This window comes from Chiroxiphia lanceolata, chromosome 2, assembly GCF_009829145.1.
Source record: "Chiroxiphia lanceolata isolate bChiLan1 chromosome 2, bChiLan1.pri, whole genome shotgun sequence".
NCBI lineage: Eukaryota > Metazoa > Chordata > Aves > Passeriformes > Pipridae > Chiroxiphia > Chiroxiphia lanceolata.
In genome coordinates, this window is record NC_045638.1 from 74,615,191 (window position 1) to 74,635,199 (window position 20,009).

General features: G+C 38.2%; 1 protein-coding gene across 2 annotated transcripts in view; it reads left to right on the forward strand.

Annotated features, from left to right (window-relative positions):
* The window catches only part of MICU2 (mitochondrial calcium uptake 2), a 147,714-nt gene that overhangs the window by 120,872 nt on the left and 6,833 nt on the right, over nt 1-20,009 (forward strand). For both annotated transcript variants that reach the window (XM_032679527.1, XM_032679526.1), the window contains exons 8-11: nt 8,769-8,866; nt 16,777-16,948; nt 17,230-17,338; nt 19,763-19,920. In XM_032679527.1, coding sequence (XP_032535418.1) covers nt 8,769-8,866; nt 16,777-16,948; nt 17,230-17,338; nt 19,763-19,920 — 537 coding nt within the window. The remainder of the gene's footprint in view (nt 1-8,768; nt 8,867-16,776; nt 16,949-17,229; nt 17,339-19,762; nt 19,921-20,009) is intronic.

Consider the following 20,009-nt stretch of genomic DNA (forward strand, 5'->3'; position numbering starts at 1 on the left):
CGCAGCTCTAATGGAGAAAACAAAGGCAGACTGTAAAGTTGGTAGGCCTAGGATGTGGGAACTGCAATGAGGCCTTGAGCTTTGCCAAATGTCAGTAGAACCTAGCCAATGAAAACGCTGTTGCTTGCTTACCTAAAATAAGGATACTGCTTGCTGCTAGCAAGGAGTATAAAAGAGCAGATGAGAAAATAAAGACAGAAGACATCTTTTCTGCACATAACTGACTCCTTGTATCTTTATCGGCCGTCACGACTGTACACTGACAAGATGGTGTGGATGCAGACCAGAAGAAACAATCTTAGAGTATGATCTTTCAACTGGGAAAGAAGTTACATTGTTTTGCAGACCTTTAGGAAATGGTAAATACATCTCTTCGATGAAACGGACGGGAAAATTCCTGCTCACTTCTGTCTGTTTTCCCTTGAAGCCAGCCACCTGCAGCCTCCCTTCTTCTCAGAGAGAGTCTTTGCCAGCTGCCGTCTCCTCTTCATTCTGTACTCAGCAGAGAGACAAGATATTCTGTAGCCTAGGTGAGATTGAGTGAGACTGAAAACAGAGAGACAAAGTCCTGAGCATACTGAAAACACCTCTGAAGAGGCTGTTGAACCACATTACATGCAATAGCACAAGCGGCAGTGCCTCAAGTTGCATCAGGGGAGGTTTAGATTGGCTGTTAGGAAAAAAATTTTCACTGAAAGGGTGATCAAGCATTAGAACAGGCTGTCCAGGGAAGCGGTGGAATTGCTGTCCCTGGAAGTGTTCAAAAAAATGTGCAGCTGTGATGCTTAAGAGTCATAATTTAGTGTTGGACTTGGCAGTGCTGGGCTAAAGGTTGGACTTGATGATCCTAGAGGTTTTTTCCAATCTAAATTATTCCATGATTCTAAGGAGGAGGAGAGTACAGATGGATTATCTCCATCTATTACTATAAGATGCTGCTTACATCAGCAGCACTACTTTTCTTGCATGCTTAAATTGGATGGTGTAGCTGAAGGATATTTTTCTCACCACAAACTTGCCTTCAGTTGTAAACTTTCAGTTTACGTTAGGCATGAGGTGGCAGCTGCTCATGTTGAAAGCATTCAATAAGGAATTTATACAGGGCTCTGCTTTGTAAACCTATCATACTTCAGCAGTTTCTTCAAAGAGTTGCTCACGTTTACTTTTTCACCTGCCTGGGGAAAAAGCGAAAGTGGCAGTACTGCCAGCACCTTTAATATCTATTAGGCATAAAGTGGCTTCTGGTGCACAAAAATTTTCCTCCCTTAATGTAGATTCAAAGTTCAGTTAAAAATTGTTTGACTGACTAACAACCATCGCTTTTCTTGAATCTTTTCATCAGTCACCAGATTAAAATAGCTAGGATTAATAGGGTTGTCCGCTCCTCAAAACTGATTTCAATTGAGACTTAACTGCCATGACAGTGAAAGAAAAAGGATCTTTATTCTGCATGAATGCACAGCTATAGTATAAAATTTCCAGAAAACTTTGATACAGTTGGGCAGATTAGTTATGAACACATAAGGTTATTGTAAGCTAATTGAATACCTGAGCCGGAACGTCTCTCTTTTGTTTTTGTCTTGCTTCAAATTTTGTCTTCAGAATTCTCCATTCAGAAAAATCTGAAGTTATTGCAACCAGAAAATATTATTTAATATTTCTTGAAAGATTATCAATGGAATTATAGTACAAAAGAAGAATTAAATAGCTATGGAGACTACAGCTAACTTGAAATTTTTCTGATCTCTATAATTCTTCTTGGCAAAATCCAGATTATCACATTTCTTCTAATTTTTATTTTCTTTCCTATCTCAGTCTCCCATGAAAGAAGTTGATTATATTTGTAAGCAGTGAATATGACTATACAATGTAGTCAGTGGATATGTTTTTACCCTTTCTTTTTAATAGTTATGGCAGTCATAGTATTCCTTTTAAGCAAAGCAGATGAAGCATAAAAATATGGGGTTTAAGTTGACTGTGTCTTTTGAAAGCTGAGATACTACAATGGAATTTTGATGTTTGGGATAGTTCTTTATTTCGTAATTTGCATATGAGTCTGCTGGTTTTTCAGAGTAAATCCAGTCTCTGATACCAGATGGAAAAAGTCACCAACTTAGGAAAATACGGTTTAAATGGTAGTCTGCAATTTTATTTAACCAGTGGGTTTATCCGGGTGTGTTCCTGTTACAGTGTAAACAAAGGTCTCAGTCATTTATTAACTATATGGAGATACCATTTAATACTCATTGAGTTACTGTATTAGGAAAAGAGAAAGGAGTTTTCTGTGTTCCCAGGTCTGCCTTTTTTACTGAAACTTTGACTTAAACGCCTAAAATTCAAATTTTCACCAGTAACAGCCCTTGAATGTGATTGCAGTGGCCTTGGCTATCCAGATACATATATATTTCAATGGAAGGGTTTCCATTTTCCAATATTATAATTGATGCTGGAAGAAAAACCAAAAAGTCTGACCAGCCTTAACTAACCCCATCTTTTGGGAAGTTCCATGCTGAGTTTTGCAGAGTATGCAATCTGATTTACTCATAGCAGGGGTACCCACACAGTGAAGGAGGCTTACAGGTGCAGGCAGGCTTACAAAACTGGAACCTGGTTCTTTCTAATTAGATTGGGGAAAATGGTGAAGAAGTCAACAGAGGCAATGACCTCACTCACCTTCCCCACAGGCCAAAGGAAATGCTCCATCTGGCTTCCTAGCAGAACTGTTCTTCATGTGAAACATCCAGCTGAACATGTCACTGTGGTTCATGGAAGAGGAGAACCAAACTGCCTGCCTGGAAGTGGTTTAGAATATAGCAGGAAAGTGCATGAACTAGAAGATTTTGGTGTATTTTGAAAAGGTGTTGTCCAGTGACCGGCACCCATTGCTTTTGTGTTACTGCCCTGAGTTCTTTAAAAGGCTGCTCTAACAGTGTATGGTGCTTTAGTGTTCTGGTAGTGAAAACAGTGCTAATGCCTGCAGATATCTCCTTTATAGGCAGGGAATATTCTAGATCAGGGACTTTGCTCTCAGGCCCTTCAATTTAGATTAATGAGTTATCAAGTACTTTCAATACCTCCCACTTAATATGGTTTATGTAATGGGTAAACTTATAAGTTAATTTTAGCTATTGTTAGAAAAGGAATGACAATACAGAATGTTTTATATTTGTTCTTGTAATGAAATTAATGTTGGGAAATACATGTGCTGTCTCATTTCCAAGTGATTAAACATATACTTCTGGATTTCATAATGAACACATTTTCGTACAAAGTGTGAAAAGTGTGGTTGGGGAGTTTTTTAACATTTAATTAGTAACTGGGGACACAGCTGTTTATCTCTTTTAAACAGAAAACCTTTGAACTAAAATTAAGTGGGACTATACATGGTATACTTTTAGACCCATATATGAATAATATCCTATTATTTGTGTATCAGTTGTTTTAACCTGTCTACTTTTTTTTTTTTCTTGTGGTTCTAGAAGAGGTAAATGAGATTAGTCATTCACACATTTATCACTGCTTACCTGGTAAGGACAAGGTTTTACACTTGGACCTTCAGACCTTGCCTCATTTTGATGCATCTCCTCAGCCACAGGGACTGTGCAGGTCATCATAACTTACCCATCTGCTCCCTAGAATCTCTAGTTAGTTTAAAGTTTTCTGCCCAGACCTTCAAACTCTGCATAACCCTGGGCCCAGTGTAACTAAAGACTGTCTGTACTCTGCAGTACTCTGTAACAGGGGTGCAACACATCAAATTTTGCAAGACTCTAGTCCAAGACTAAAATTAATATCCCTTCCCAAAACAGTCTGTCATTAATCTTGTAACCTCTCAGTTCAGCTGGAATGCACATTTTTTCTTGACCTATCTTCTCCAACATAAATATGTATGTTTTCTATCAGCAGTTTAACATTGAATTCTGTTGAAAAGCTTTTAGATAGTTTAAACGAAGGAGCACTGTGATGGTCCTGCATGCTTTAAAGAAAGCCCTCCAGACAGGTAAACTCCCTAAAGAATCAAGACATCTGACACCAAAGTATTAGGATGCTAAAAAACTGTGGGGTCTTTTTTTGCCTCATGGACAAGGAAATTATTTTATTTTTCCATATGAGCCGATGACATTATAACCTCAAGAGAGAAAAAGAAACATGCTTTCTGACATCTTTCTAGGTACCTATTCTGCAAGTACATTGAATTTGGCTTAAACAGCAAAAGCCTCTCCCACAAGGAATTCATCTGGACATCTGTCATGGTCACAGTAGCGTTGCTTTCTATTGCACAACTGTGTAAGGCAAGACCACCCTTTTAGTCTCTGCTATTTAACCTACTCTGAAGCACTTTAAATTATACAGACAAGCCAGATAGCAGTGTGGGCTCCTGATAGCCCAAGGAAGACACGTGATTTGCACTAATTTGTCTTTGATTCAAAACAGTAAGAATCTGGTTATCATCTCTGAAGGCTACCTAATGCATTTGCTTGTAAAATTAGTTGGAATAAATTAGAAATGGTGCACTTAAACATGCTCAGTTGGCATTTTGGGGTAACTGAAACCTGTGATGGCAGCATGAATGTGGACTACCTGTGGATGTGTTTGGATACCGGGCTGGGGGAGTTGGTCACAGTCCACCTGAGTCAGGTTCAGCACCGAGAGCAAGGAGGTTTGCACATGCTGAGGATGGATGTGCTTGGTCTTCAAGGCCAAGTCCATGTTGATTGAAATATTGTGCTTCAAAGCACATCACACCTGCTGAGGGGGGTCCTTTTGATGGAATCTCTACTTTGGGGGGGAAAGTATGCCATGACAGAGAGGCCTGAATTCTTGTGAGGAGCTGTCCCCAGCTGTGCATAGGAGCTGCTTTCACAGGCTGCCAGCAGTGCACCCCTGGGGCAGCCTCAGGCTTTGCAGTGCAACAGTGGCATTCTGTGACTCCTTGTCACAGTCAACCCACTCACAACAAGACTAGTTTCAACCTGTTTCTATTTGTGGCATAAAGTATCTCTTACAGTATCTACTCCCAAATTAGCTTATCCGCTTTGGCTGGAAACCATTTTTATTCTGCACCTCTTCACAAATGCAGAACTGTGGGTGACATGCTGAAACCTAAGGATGTCCATGAAGTTCCACATTCTTCATTACTTAAGGCACTAAGGGTACAGCAGAGAGATTCCATGGCATTAGTTGTCATTGAAAAACAACTCATCCCACCAATAATGGGAATTATGGATTGAATGCTGGATATAAGCTGTTTATTGTTTAGAAACTGTTCTATGAGATTTCTCAGACGTCTGTTATATCCTCTGTAGAAACAGTTGTGCACATTTTAGCCCTTCTGCATCAGACCTTGAATCCTACCTAATAAGAAAGTGTGTTGCAAAACATTAAAAAGCTTAAGTATGGATTTACATCATGATGAGAGTTGATTCATCATAAAATATGTTGTGTCATTCTGGGGCCCACTTGAGACTGTCTGGACTTCACCAAAAAGGACTGCTTTTGGAGATCTGGTCTCCTGGTCCCACTAGTTTGCCTGTTTACAGTTCCTTTGACTGGCTGTAGCTGGTAGGATTAATTTCATAATGGATACATCTTTAAACCTTCTTCTCAGAACTGAGTAGTAGGATATATCCCAACTTCTTAGAGACTCTCAAAATCACAGAAAGTTTGAATTCTCTTGAGCAGTGTATGAGGGTAGGCTGGGATAGAAGTCTGGTATGATTAATTGACTGAGCTAGCAGCTTAAAAACAAAGAACATTTCAGAGAAGTAGACTCAGAAAAATTTGCAAGGATTTAGTCTTACCTTTGGAAAGATTTGGGACATCACTAGCAGACAGAAACTAAGTTAATGTTCTCCTTGCCTGACCTCACTTTTCTACCCGTTCTTCCATCTACACACTCTCCTTTTAACTAAAAAAAAAAAATGCAATCCGAAATATGTATTTTTACAATTTCTATTGAAACAAGACATTGCACAGCAAATACTGTCTCCCAGGAAGCAAGCACGAGAACAAGAAACGAATTGCAGATTTTAATCATGATGAATGCTTTCCGGTCATGCCTCAGGCAAATTCTGCAAGGAAAGGTGGTAAGAATCTAGAGACAGTAAGTCTATTAGCATTTCAGATGAGTTTTGAAAATCAGTTAGGTACATTATTCTTAAAATCCCATCTCCCTGTGCGATAAGTTTCTTCTCAGTGGCACTTGTTGATACTTGCCGCAGTATCAGGTCCTAAATGTCAAAAGCTCAGTGGGGAGCTACAGGGTTAGGTAGATCTGTGCCCATGACTCAGTGTTTGCAGCACCAGGCCTCTTATGTTAACAGCCTGTGTAATGTAATAAGGAAATAACTGTTGTGTTATCTGATCTTGCTTAAAAAGAAATAATTGCATAATTCAGCAGTTCATGGTGCTTTTGAAAAGTGTAGGAGGCGTTAACATTACTCTAGGAAAATTAGCCTATGTTTGTAATATGTACACGTGTTCATTAGTTCACAGACTTGTGTGGCATCAGATTGTGTGGTCTTTGGGATTCTTTGTCTGACCCTGGAACATGTCTGAGTTCCCCAGTCGAGATACATGTCCCTGCCCCATTCTGTGCTTTTATCAAGACGAAACTAAGAACATCACGATTCTTTCTCCACTCTGTGCCTCAGCTTTCGGTAAAATGCACAGTTCAGAAGGATTCTATGGTGCACCCTACCGGAGCTGAAGGTACCAGATACACCAGAATACAAACTTTCACTCAATTTAGATAGTGACTCAAAGCTATGAGTCTGATCTTCTTTGCAGCTCTAGGATTAGGTTACCATTTCATTCTCATTGCAGAGACATTCCAAATGTAAGTTATTCTTTTACCTAAGCTCAGTAGGGTGAGGTGTTGGAAATATTAATAGAACTCTCATTATCTTCTAACAAAGATTTGTCATGTTGGTACTAATTTATACAGTTCAACAGCAAAAGCTCCTAATGATTCTGTGAACAAAAAGGAATTGTGTACTAACATGTACTTTAATTTAATAGCATTAATGCTAGAAAAAGCAATTTTTTGAAATTTTACCCTTAAGCTGTAGTCTCTGTGGTCTCCTACTGCATTTTATGCTTTAAAGAGATGTACTGTTTTGTAGTTTTAAAATATATTTAACTCTCACTAACATGGTATTTGGACATCTGCCAATTTCACTATGGAATTTCAACTGATAAAGAGGGTAGCCAACAAGTAGTGCATATTTGTTATTAATTCAGGGATAGGCTTTGTCATCTTAGGTAAGATGAGGTAGGTATTGTTTGTATGTCTTCTTCTAGCTTGTAACTAGAGAAATAGAAGAAAAAAACTTTCTGTCGCAGACTTAAGTTTTTAAAAGCTTATTTTAAACCTAGTTTTTCAGTTTGTTTTCAATATGGCACTGATTGTAATATGGACTTATTAAATTGGAAGCATTAAATTGCATAATCATGAATTCAGTTTTTAAAATTACACCAGCAAATTTATTTCTTGCATTTTTTAAGTCTCCTTTAAACATGTAAGCAGAACACACATTAGAATCTGACTGCACTGAAGGATATGTGGATTCTTCTTTCTTCTTAGAAAACTTTGCATTTTGATATAAATAGTTTGGGTTTGAATTTCAAATAAGCATACATGAATGTTTGACTTTTGACTTTCAAAAAAGCATATGCCAATGTTTATGCATCAGTCTTCACAGTAATCTGAAGTGTTTAAACTTCAGAAGGATGGATCTTGCAGGTATTTAAATATTCTTTGCCTGCAATTAAATTATAAAAGTTTGCATGTGGCTTGAAGAGGTTTTTTTCTGGGTTCACTCATACATAACTCATGTCACTGGCATTTGGTGAATTGTAGCTTGCAGTAGAAATGAGGAATGCTTTAACTATGAAATAACTGTGTCACATATGCAGTAAGCATGAAACGCAGTGGACTAATGGGACTTGTTATTGATGACGCTGAAAGCTAAATAACCATTAGTATTAAATCTTATGAATAGACTTTTGTCTTTCATCTTACCTCTTCAAGCAGATAAAAGACACAGAGGCTATTTAGATGTCATAAGAATAGTTTGCTGAAATCCCTACGGACTTACAAAAAAAAAAATCTCGTGTTGCTTAGTGTTTTGTTGTGTTCAAAGAAATGCCTGTATGCTAGTGCTGAAAGAAGAATTATGTGTGGGTTTAGGCTTGTTAAAGATGCTGTTGAGTTGAAACAATGTGCACCCCTTCTCTGCAAAAATTTCTTCTTTGGGTTTTAAAAATACATAGAAAAATCTCTAACATTGAAAATTTTGAAGAAGCCTTGTAAGACCATATTATAATACAGCATTGTCAATGTTTGTATTTTCCTAGTTTCATTTATAAGACTATTGTGTATGTTTTTAAATGGCTGTAACATATTAGAAATATATAACTAAAATTTTTTTTACAGATATTACCTTTATTTAAATCTTCTATTCACCTAAGAATAAAGATTTTTAAAGATTTAACTTGCAACCTTCTCCATTTTAATAATAAAATACACTGACACTGGTTGTAATTTGTCCTTATCTTTCATACAGAATATTTAGAAGCAGAACTTATAATACACTGTTAGCAGTTGATGTTGGAAGTGGTGTTCAGCTCTGAGATCTTGTGTGATAGTAATTAAATTGCAAGTATCTCTTGTGAAATTCTGGTTAAAATAAATATTTCTAAATTTGTGGTGAGTATATATTAATCATGCAGTGCATAACAATCATACTGGTTTTTTTTTTTAATAGGAAACAGAACTGGAAGACTGTGGTGTTAATACTATGCTGCTGGTACACTTCTTTGGAAAGGAAGGAAAGCAAAAACTTCGCTATTCTGAGTTTTTCAGGTATTTTTTCAGCTAGACAAGCCTAACAGGAACCAGTCTTGTTCCTGTCCCCTCTGCTTTGTACCAACACTGGCATTAATCTGATCTTACAGTGAGCTGATTCAGAAAATCAGCAGTGAAGTAGAGATTATTCATGATTTTGCATGATTGCATTTCCCAGTTAGCTCCTAGAGTCTGCTGTCTACAGGAGCTGAGCACCGTAACTCCAGAGCAGCAATGGGCCTGGAGGCTGTGAGGGTTGAGACTCCCATTCTTGGCAGTTCTATGGTGACATACCTTAAGACAATGTGATTCATGAGTATTTTTCCTGACCAAATCACCAAAAAAGTGACTTCTAATCAAATAAAAAATATTTTCTGAGCTGAGATACCCCCTTCCCTATTACAGCTATCATGGTAAGCTGTAGGCAACTTATCCACTTGCTTCAAATTCCAGCTGCTGTTGAAGCTTTACCTGTGCCTTTTCCTTCACCCTTTGAACTACTTTTGCAATGGGACTATGCAGATACCTGTTTGAATCTTGACACACATCTCCTAGCATGACATCAAGAGAAGATTATCTACAGCAGTATTACCTTTTCTACAAAAATAATCAGTCCTTTACAGACTGCAAAAATAAAGTAGAATAATTTTTTACTTCAGTTTATATTCAGAAATGGAGAATGTGTGTCAGCCCTCTTAAAAATGAGCATTGTTGCAATCAGTAGAATAAAAAGTGTTAGGCTTCAGTGGCTCTGGTACATACCAGTCTTCAAATAAACAGTCTTTCTCTTTTGAAGACCTCAGCTCAATAGGAATCTAAGTGAGTAAAATAAGTTTAAGATGTCTCCAGCTCCCTTTCCTATAAATACCATAGATCCTCTCAATGAAACAAAAGGCAGAGAGCACCAGTAAAAGGTTGTGTTTGCATATATAGTGTAAACTGAAAAGCCTCAGGTTTTAGATAAAATCCTACATTGACCCAATGAGGCATGACACTGATGAAACTATGTACCTAGTACATTCAGAACGCATAGGTTAAAGACCTTTGCCCGCCACACAGATAGAGGCCTGTAATCAAAATCAAACTCCCACATCTTGCTCTTAAAATTTGTGGGATAAGTGTAAGGTTTAATGCAGGTAATTTTTCAACAGTGGCAGTTATGTTTCGTAGAGCTGGAATGTGCCTCTTTATCACTGCATAGACACTCCATCTCAGTTGCAACATGACAGTGAAGTTTGTTTAACACGAAGAAAGGTGAATAAAAGGATCGCTGTCTTTTTAACCTCTGTGAAGATATCACCTTTCACATTATTTTATTTGCAAGTAAATCAAGCACATCATTTCTGGCTTCCTATTGTTCAGGGAAAATGTGATTTCTATCTGATGGCCTCTCATAACACTTTACCTTATGCGAGAAGCTATTGTTGGCTGTTTGATCAAAGTGCCACGCTGTTTTTACAAGAGATGACTGATGAGCTGTACAGACATAGATCATTGTCAAAAGCAGAAAATAATGATGGTAAATGCTTTTATCATTTTCCAAGTTCTTGCCTAGAAAGCTTTTCCATTGATCAGTGTAGTACCTAGTAGAAAGTAGAGGTGATTAGGTTTGATTAGGACACGCTAAAACTTGTCACATTAGGTAAATACACAGATATTGCTGTGCTGCAGAGTCCTTGAAACTTTAAAAAAAAAAAATCAGGAATGCTCTCATTGTGAAATTTTACCATACTTACATGGCAATTCTGAAAGCTGAGACTAGTGTTCTCATCTCATTACTTACATATATTTTCCTCATGCTTCCTCCTTTTCAGTTTGGCTGGCATTAAAAAATCCTTTTGTAAGTGTGCAGCCATCTGTATCTACATGTACACCAGTGTTGTCCAACCCTTTTAGCCCACAGTCCAAACATTTAAAAACTGTCAGACAGCCACAGTCAATATACCAAGGCAATTAATTTGTCCTGTTCTCCTTTCTTTGCATTCAAATGGCACAAAGAAAATGGAAACTGTCTACATCTCTTCAGGCAAGGTGAGACTGATATAAGCCAGCTCTTGTGCCTCCCTTCCTACTGCCCTGAGCACAGGAGGCACACTGAGTGTAGGGAGGGAAAATGGCTTAATCATCTATCTCCAGCTGCTGTGTGGTTCTTGGGAGATCATATGTTTTTGATACACACAAGAGTTCTTTATACCAAGTGTAAAGAATCAAACCATGAAGCAGAATATCAGATCACTTTTCAACCTTTCTTGGGCTGCTGAGAGCGTGGAAGTAAAGAAACAGTCTTGTTATAGTTATTTTGTGGCACTAGTAAAGCTCTTTTTCATGACTCTCCAGAACATAGTCAAAACAGCAACCAAAGATGCTCCTCTTCATTCTCTGCTGAGCAACATTGGTGGAATACCCATACTGCTTAGAAGCAGTGAAAGCAATCCAGGATGTACATTATCCTATAACTTTATTCTCCTGTATCAGTTTAAGAAAATATAGAGGAATTTGCAGCAAGCCTAAAATCATGTAAAAAAGAAAGGTAGATTTAATACAAGAGGCTTTAATCAGGTGAAACTTTATTCTCAGAAGATCTGAACAAGTTTCTGTTTCAGATTACCACCACTCAGTTTTAGACCTCAACAATAATGTCATCTTCTAATACCAGGACCTGTCTTAGAGAATGTCAGATTTCAAACATGAAGCCAGAAGTTCCCGATATTTCCAGGCTTTTTATTCTTTTGTATGGATTTCTCCCCGTTTTTTGATACAGAAATAATTTTTGGTCTTTTCCTTACAAAAAAATTTTTCAATTGTGCTTTAATTTTCAGCTATATTGTATGTACTGTTTTTTATTCTGAGTAGAAAACTATTTAGTATTCTAGATATAGCAAATATTTCTTCCTGACAGACACTATTTTTCCCCTGAAAAAAATCCTTTACTGATCTTATTTAAGTATGTTTAATCCCAAATAAAAGAGGAGACACTATTTCACTCCCTAAACAGTTTACAACTGCTGTGATTTTTTTCTGTAATCTGTCCCCAAGCAAGCTTAAATCTCTCACAGTCTTCTTAAAGGTAAAAAATAGTGCAGAAAGTGTGGAAAAGATATTCAAAAAACTCTCTGATAGTTGTGTTTTTTCCTGGGATGTCTTACAAAAACGTACTTCCCAGCATAAATAATGGGCATCTTTTAATCATATAAGGAAAATTAACATTTCAAATCCAGTTTATGGCATTTTCTTACCTGATTTGTTGCTTCCAAACTTTTCATTGGTTAATAGAATTTTGCACCAGAAATATTGTTTAATCGTGGTCCCTTTTTTATTTCTGCTTTAGCATGAAGGTCACAAATTGTATAACTATGCACACAAATCATGCCTTTTCCCTATCTACCCTGTTTCTTTCTTTCAGTATTTTGAATTCCTTGGTACATTTCATTTGAAACCTTTCATTTGAGAAAGCAGAATGATCCAGGCTGAACCCCACTGCTAGTGCTGACATTTTTGGGGGGCTGTTCTGTGTGTGTGCCAATGCATAGATGCAGGATCTGTTCCAGGTAGCATCATCAGCTGGCAGTGCTTTAGCTGTGATTGTAGCTTGTACGTTTTCAGTGGTTTTCATCTGGGGATTTGGAATTGCTTTGCAGAAACAGAGTATGATTGCTTCCTTACTTGTCTCTATACCTACACTTCTTTCTATGTGTGTGCATATATAGACAGAGCCCTAATGCACTTAAAGATTACATCTAGTGCAACCAAGATCAGGCAGTGAGGAGGTGGAGACAGCAACAAAATCTGGCTTTGTGATATTCCTATCATAACTCAATCTGAATATTTCCCAAATACTTAGTAAAGAGATTGAGAAGTCTGTTTCTTCCTTTCCTATATACTTAGCAAAAGAATAGCTTGATTAGTTTCTACGCAATGGTTATAAATGAAAGTGAGGTGTTTGGTTTGGTTTAGAAATACTTAGGACAGTAAATCAAAGAGGGGTTTGTCTGTAATTCTGAAAATTGTGAGATTGATTAACTATCTTAATGCTTACAGAACTGAATTTACAAGCATACATCTAAATGTTCTCTAAAGGTTAATGTCAAGCCTTTATATTTTCTATGTTGAGGTTTGCAAGTCAGATTGCAAAAAGGCAACTCGCAGCTGGTTTGCAACAGTCTTTTGGTGCAGAGAGGGTTACCAATTCTTCAAAAGGACTTCAGTGTCCAAAGAGGAGCCAAAGCAGAGTATAAATGCTGGAGTGGTATATCCACCACTATCTTTGTTGTTAAGTTTCCTTCCTACAAAACAGTGTGACAAGAACTGGTCAGATCTGTACTAGAGTATTAAAGCTCTGCATAGACAGTTCAGGTCAAGAGGTGGAAACATTTCCTTTAGTGTGTCATTCTACTATTTTGTGTTCCATAAAGAATACAATGCTAGCACTTCTCTGGCTGGAGGGGGAATAGCTGCATTCCTGGGGTCTCCCTGCTTTTATTACATTTTCACTTCTATTTGTGGTGCTTTAACACCCTTAAAGCTGAGTTGCCAAAAAGTCTTGGGAGACTCCCTCTTTCTATAGTAGAGCACATTACAAAATGAGGGATAAGTCCTGATAAGGTTTTTGGATGCTGTTGTAGCATGATAAGGAATTTGGCCATTGGCCTTCAATGTGGGTGTTTGAGAGAGTGTGCATAAAACGGGTTATCTTAAAGAAAGTACTGTCTGTTCTCAGTCTTTTCCCCATCTTATAAATTTATGGTTTGCCTTTCCTTTTTATTTGGAAACTGAGGGTTTGCTTTTATTTTCAACCAACATATGAGTATTCCCAGTGTAATTATTTTTTAATTGTAGAGCAGATCTATAATCAGAATCCTGTTCCTGTAGTTGAATTCTGACTCCCTTCAAAGTTCCCAGTCAAGTTCCCACTGACTTTGGGAGAGCAGGAATTTCATTCCTATGGTTTTTTTCCTAATATCTGGATAAATTTTTGAGCATTTTCCAGCTGAAACTCATAGCAGCACTGTGATCCAGAAGATAACAAAAGCAAGTATCCCTAGTGGTGTCTTGACATTTATGTATCAAGTTTTACTTCCTAACCAGAAAGTTATTTTTAATAACTTATAATAACTTTCACTTGAAAAAAAACTCATTAGGATTTTTAACTCTCACATCTGGGAATAAGAATGACCTAGAATGCTGATGCGATGACTCACAGTATTTTAATATTTTTAATATGGGAAACTATCGCGTAAACTTAAAATTGCACATTTCAGCTGCTACTCCGAGTAGCATTTGATACAGCAGAAAATCTTCCCACTCTGGCTTTCCAGGAGCAAGCCTACAAGTTGAAATGAACTTCAGTTTGAAGAGGGTGAAGAACCAAGAGCACATCAAAAATGCCACAGCCAAAACCTTCACTTTCTGCTCTGGCTTTGCTGCCCCTTTCAGCTGGCTAATGTGTGCAGCTTGGTGGGCCACCTGCTCCTTCCTTATCTTGTAGCAGTGATTGATCTTTCAGCTCTCCTGCGTTTATTGGGTCTGGCTAGAGGGCAGGTTGCAAGGCTTTTCTACTTAAGGAAATGCAATATTCAGAAAAGGTGGAAGAATATGTTTCTATGTAATCACCTATGGCTACTGACCAGTAAAGCAAATTACTGAGAGTTAGCTCCCCAAGATAAATAGCTCAAGACTCAAGACCTTAAGTCTGTTGCAAAATATATCTACCTTTCACAGATTAAAAGCCAAGAAAATAAAACATAGTGTCTTGTTTCCCTATATCCAAGTTCTAGGCATATTTTTGTAAGTAACCTCATTTTCAGCAGTTCTCTTCCTCCAAACCAGACATTACATGGCTTAGAAACTACAGTCAAAGATACTGTTCAGCACAGTGACTTCCAGCTAAGTACAAGCCACACATCCCAGATACCACCTATTCCTTACCTGTGACGGCCACTCTCAAAATGGGACCAAGTGGCCCTAGTCAGTCTCTGCTGGACTGACTCCATGCCCGGTCCACATGCCAGGTCCATGCTGTTCTCTCCCCCTGCACCTCAGCCTCCCTTCCCAGGACCTGGGGGGACTGTTGCAAGCTGTGGGTGCAGCAGGGCCACTTGTGCCAACCCACGCAGCCAGGCTTGTCTCCCCGGCACATGCTGACTGCAGTGGTGGCCAGAGACTGTTCTCATGAGTTACAAAGAGAGCAGCTGGGTTTGAAAAGGGAAGAGTGCAAGCTGTGCGAGTCAGCTCTTGCTGGTCTGCAAGACAAGGGGCTGCCCGGTCACACTAGTGGCACTAACTGGTCCTCTGGTGTTTCATCTCCTTGTGAGAGGGAGAGTCGGGGGAGTTCAAAGTGTGTCAGGTCTTAAAGTTGACTCTGGAGGAGTATACCTTAGTGTTTGACTATACTGTGAGAGCCTTGTAATCCCCTTTACTAGACCTGAAAAATGCACATATAAAATGTGAGAGCATATTGTACCCCTCCTCAGTATTACTCTAATTAAACTTTAGCCTGAAACTTAAAAAATCATCTCCACTATAAGGCTTTCATTTACCTGCGTGTCCTGAGCTGTGAAGCATTTGTTTGCCCTTCATTTGCATGTGCAGCTCTACCTATTAGAAGAAAAAATACAAGAGAGCGCTTATGCCACAACAGCAGTCTTCAGCTAAGCCCTTATAGACTTCACAGAGCTTCGAGCTACTAATTGTCCAAGTGATCTCATTAAAGAACTAAAGATAGCTGTGTGAACTAAAATGCCATAATTTCAAGGGAAAGAATTCAAACCCAGTGAGGCCCTGCAAACACTGATGAGCAAATGAGCCTCTGCTGATACTGGCTACATAGACGCTTAACTGTCCTTTTCTCCAAATAATTTCTTCGTCCCAGTGTAGGAGTATTTCATTACCTCCTGTCAGTAATTTCTGCAACTCAATAAAGCAGGGTTCTTTCAAAATACTAAAAGTATTCTGGCAGTCACCACTATTTTTAGCCTTTATTTAAAAACCATCGCTTGTTTTTTGGTTGCCCCATTTCTGACATGGAAGTTATCAAATGGATCACACAGTATTGTCTTTTTCAAAATTAATATTAGCCAGAATAAATTAATGGGAATTAATGAGAATAATTAATGGCCATGTAGACCAAACTGGGGAAACTCAAAGCTCCAACTCTCCTTACAGTTCCAGTTCTGTACCTGCAGGTTGTTACTTGCTTCTTGCAATACTTTTTCTTTTCTTCCTAAATGAATGGGTGTCTCCTAAAAACCTTGATGTTCGCCCTTTCCTTTTTCAGCCAGTTCTCTTCTTACCTTCCTGCAACATCATCTTTTGTGCTCTTCTGAACTGTGTACATGTGAATTATAATCCTCTCTAATCCATCCTCTAGTGAGTGCAAAATTGATTTCCCAAACCTCTGTATGCAGTTATAATCTTTGAGGCTTTCAGTCATCTTCTCCTGCAGTGATGATTTCAAGTTTCCTCTTTTCTTTCACCTTTGTGGTTACTAAGGCCTCATCTTTCTAGGCACCTTCCAACCTTGTCATTCCTCTCCTATTAATGTGAAATCTCATAAATTATGTGTCAGACCTTTAGTTACCATGTCTCTTTTCATCCATTCATTATGCTGCTGCCTTACCAATTATTTTATCTCCTTATCAACGCGTTTTTAAACATTAGTAAAAACTAGATGGCCAGTGTTATATCGGCAGGTTCCCCTGGCAGCAGCCACCTGTGCGGGCCGAGAGCGTGCCCTGCTGGTGCCGCTGTGGAAATGCAGCCCTGGGAATTAATCCACACGCGCCGGTAAAATCGAAGTGGTGATGTTTAAAACAACGATATTGGTGCGTCTCTAGTTCAGCGTTACTGTCTACTGCATTTAGTAGCCGAGGTAGTAGTAGTGATACAGTGATGTGGATATCAACTGCTGGATAATATCTGTTTACACTTAGGTTCATGGAAAATCTGCAAACAGAAGTCCAAGAAATGGAATTCATAAAGTTTTCAAAGGGTTTGAGCGTCATGAGAAAAGAAGACTTTGCAGAATGGTTGTTGTACTTCACTGATGAGGAAAACAATGAAATTTACTGGCAGAATGTGAAAGACAGAATCGAGGCGGGAGAGGTTGGTACCCAAAGCTTGCTTTGCTTTGCTTCCTTGTTTGTATGTACGTTTTCATTTGAATGTGAGTATCTAATAAGGTAACTAGTTACCAAAAGAGTTATTGCAGACCTTGGATTTTATGCAAATAGGAACTGATAATTTGCCAGCTGAGAAATGCAAGTACTGACAATGAGTAGGCAATCGCACCTAAACACTAACTCCCACCTGATTTAATGAAATAGAATTATTGGGATTTGAATGTATTATTCATTATATATCACCTGAATTCTGTGATACTCTAGAATATCAGCTTGGAAGAATTCAAGACTTTCTGCAAATTTACAAATAACCTGGAAGACTTTTCCATTGCCATGCAGCTGTTTACTGTAGCCAATCGTCCTGTGAAACGGGGTAAGTGCTGTACACCTTTGGTTTGGGGTTTTTTTAAAGAAAAAATGTGGGTTTATTATGGAATTAATAGTTGGTGGGCTTATGTGAAAAATGTGAGAGAGATATGAGAGGGCAGCAAGAGAATTGCGTATTCTTGAGAGAGAGGTGTTTGGATGGAATTCAAACCAAAAAAGGCCAAAACGGGGGGATTTACAACTTCTGACTTTCATCACTAGTTAGTCCAGCCTTCAGGAAGAGTTTAATTTCTGCAGCCTCTCTGGGTGGCTGTTCTAGTGCTTAACCAATCTCATCGTGGAGATTTTCCTCTTCTGTGTCAAACCCTTGCTGCAACTTACAATGATTGCGTCTTACCTCTGCACACCTTTGAGAAAATGGGGCACTATCTACTCTATAACCCATTTTAGGCAGTTGAAGGCTGGAGCAAGATTCCCCCCTTACACTTCTGGTCTTCCCAGCTCCCTCAGCTTCTCCCATCATGTGCTTCTGTTCCCAGCTGAATTCATGGCCCTCCTCAGTCTAGTTTAACAACATTTTTCTTCTGTGGGGGGAGACAGATTTTATTTGCACAAGGCATATGAAGAGTGGAAGGAGGATTAATTAATGGTGAAATAATAGTCATCAGTGAGATGCAAGAGTTTAACTCACTTCTCTGTTAAGTATCCCATTTTTAAGTGCCAAAGGATAATGAGGCCATCAGCTGGTGTTAACTCTGGTAATTTTTCCCTGTAAAAACTCATTCCTAACCAACAGGCAGTTGTGACTCTGTTTATGCACTGAACCACACTGTGATCAAAAGCAGTCAGCTGCTGAGGTAACTCACAGATGTTCCATGTCTACATGTCTAATCCTTTCCTGAAACTCACTAACTTCTTTATCTTGCTGTTTGCATATGTGTACATTTGTGTATTCGCACACATATTAATATTGATCTAAAAATAAGACAGTCTTTTAGTCCTTTTTTATTCTAGACTTCTTTTCCTTCTAAGTTCACAACTCATCTTTTCTCCCTGTTAAGGTGGCCCTTCTTGGTTTGAAGATTATTATGCTCCACTGTTGTAGGAGATCTTTCTCCTTTTTTCATTTTTTGTTATATTCAAAAAAAGTACATTGCTATGTCTGGATTTAAATTTAGCATCAAGAAATGAAACAGTTAACATCTTTTGAAAGACAAAATTAAGACTCTGCTATAATCATCCAATATGTCATGTCCTTTTCAAATTGTGGCATATCCTCTTGCAAAAGGATTTTCAATAAAATTTTATTTAAACCAACTGTAAATTCTACATTTATTACATTTAAATTCTACATTTATTACATAAGGAATTGTTGAAAGAGACAAAAATTAGAGCTAAGTCAGGAATGCTACTTCCTTTAGTAAGCTTCAGAACTAAACATATTTACAGCACTATCTATAAAAAGCACTTGTTTCTGAAAGCAGAACCATGTTAATACTATATTTATGACTTCATGGGACAACTTGCTGTAGTAATCTACAATACTGCTATACTTTAAAAACCTCCAGTCCCTTCTTGAAATTCACACTTCCATGATGCCTTCAAAAATGCAGCCAATTCATATGTTGGGATTGTGCTTACTATAATAAACAACAATCATTTCAGTCTTACAATCTGCTGTTTTACAGCAACCCCACATTTCCTCATCTTCCTTGAGTCAAAACTCCAAATTCTGTACACCAAAAGTGAGGATAGTAGGTTATATCTGTAGGGCACATGGCGGTGTAAAGGGAGAAGGCAAGAAAGCTGAAGACAAAAGTAGATCTTCAGAGGGGTATGATGGCTTTTTCTGCCACAAATCCCGATAAACTCTTCAACTGTCATTTAAGAGAAGGTGGCCTACTACTTTAAAAACCAGAGCTGCAGGTATATAAAGCCATGTGCTGTAAGAAGCACACATAAGACATGGTGGTCTGTGTTTCTACAGAGTTGCTGAGGAGATTTTTGGTTGAGGTGGAGCATACCATAAAATACTGTTCTCTGAGAATAAGAGTTTTCTTGCAGAATGAATTGGCATGAAACTGGTTTGAGATAAAATGGTAGGGTTTTTAATGAGAGCGTAGCGAGGCAAACACTTATTATCCCAGTGCGCAGGTAGCAGCCAAAAGTATGTAAGTTTTTAGCATGCAGCTATCTCTAGAAAAAATTATCACTCTTACTGTCATTTGAGAAGTAGTGCATTTCAAAAGTTTGTCATAAGATTAATAATGGTAGTATTACAAAAGATGAAGCAAGCTCAAGAACGCATGAACTGAGACCTCCTAATAATTTAGTAGTTCACACATCTCAAATTGTCCACTTAGGATACCCATGAGACATTGTAAATTGTACAGGATCCTGCTATTTATGTGCTTTCCATTTTCTTTACAAGTTCACAATCAGCTATGATGTAATATTATGTCTTTACTAGCTGAGTTCAAGAGAGCAGTGAAGGTGGCAACGGGACAGGAACTCTCAGATAATGTTCTGGATACCATCTTCAAGATTTTTGATCTAGATGGAGATGACTGCCTCAGCCACAGCGAGTTTCTTGGAGTCCTGAGGAACCGAATTCATCGAGGTTTGAGGGTAACAAGCTGACATAATTGTTTTTAAATACCACAGACAGTTACTACAACTATCTTGTAAATGCTTGTAGAAACAGAAGTAGAGTTAAT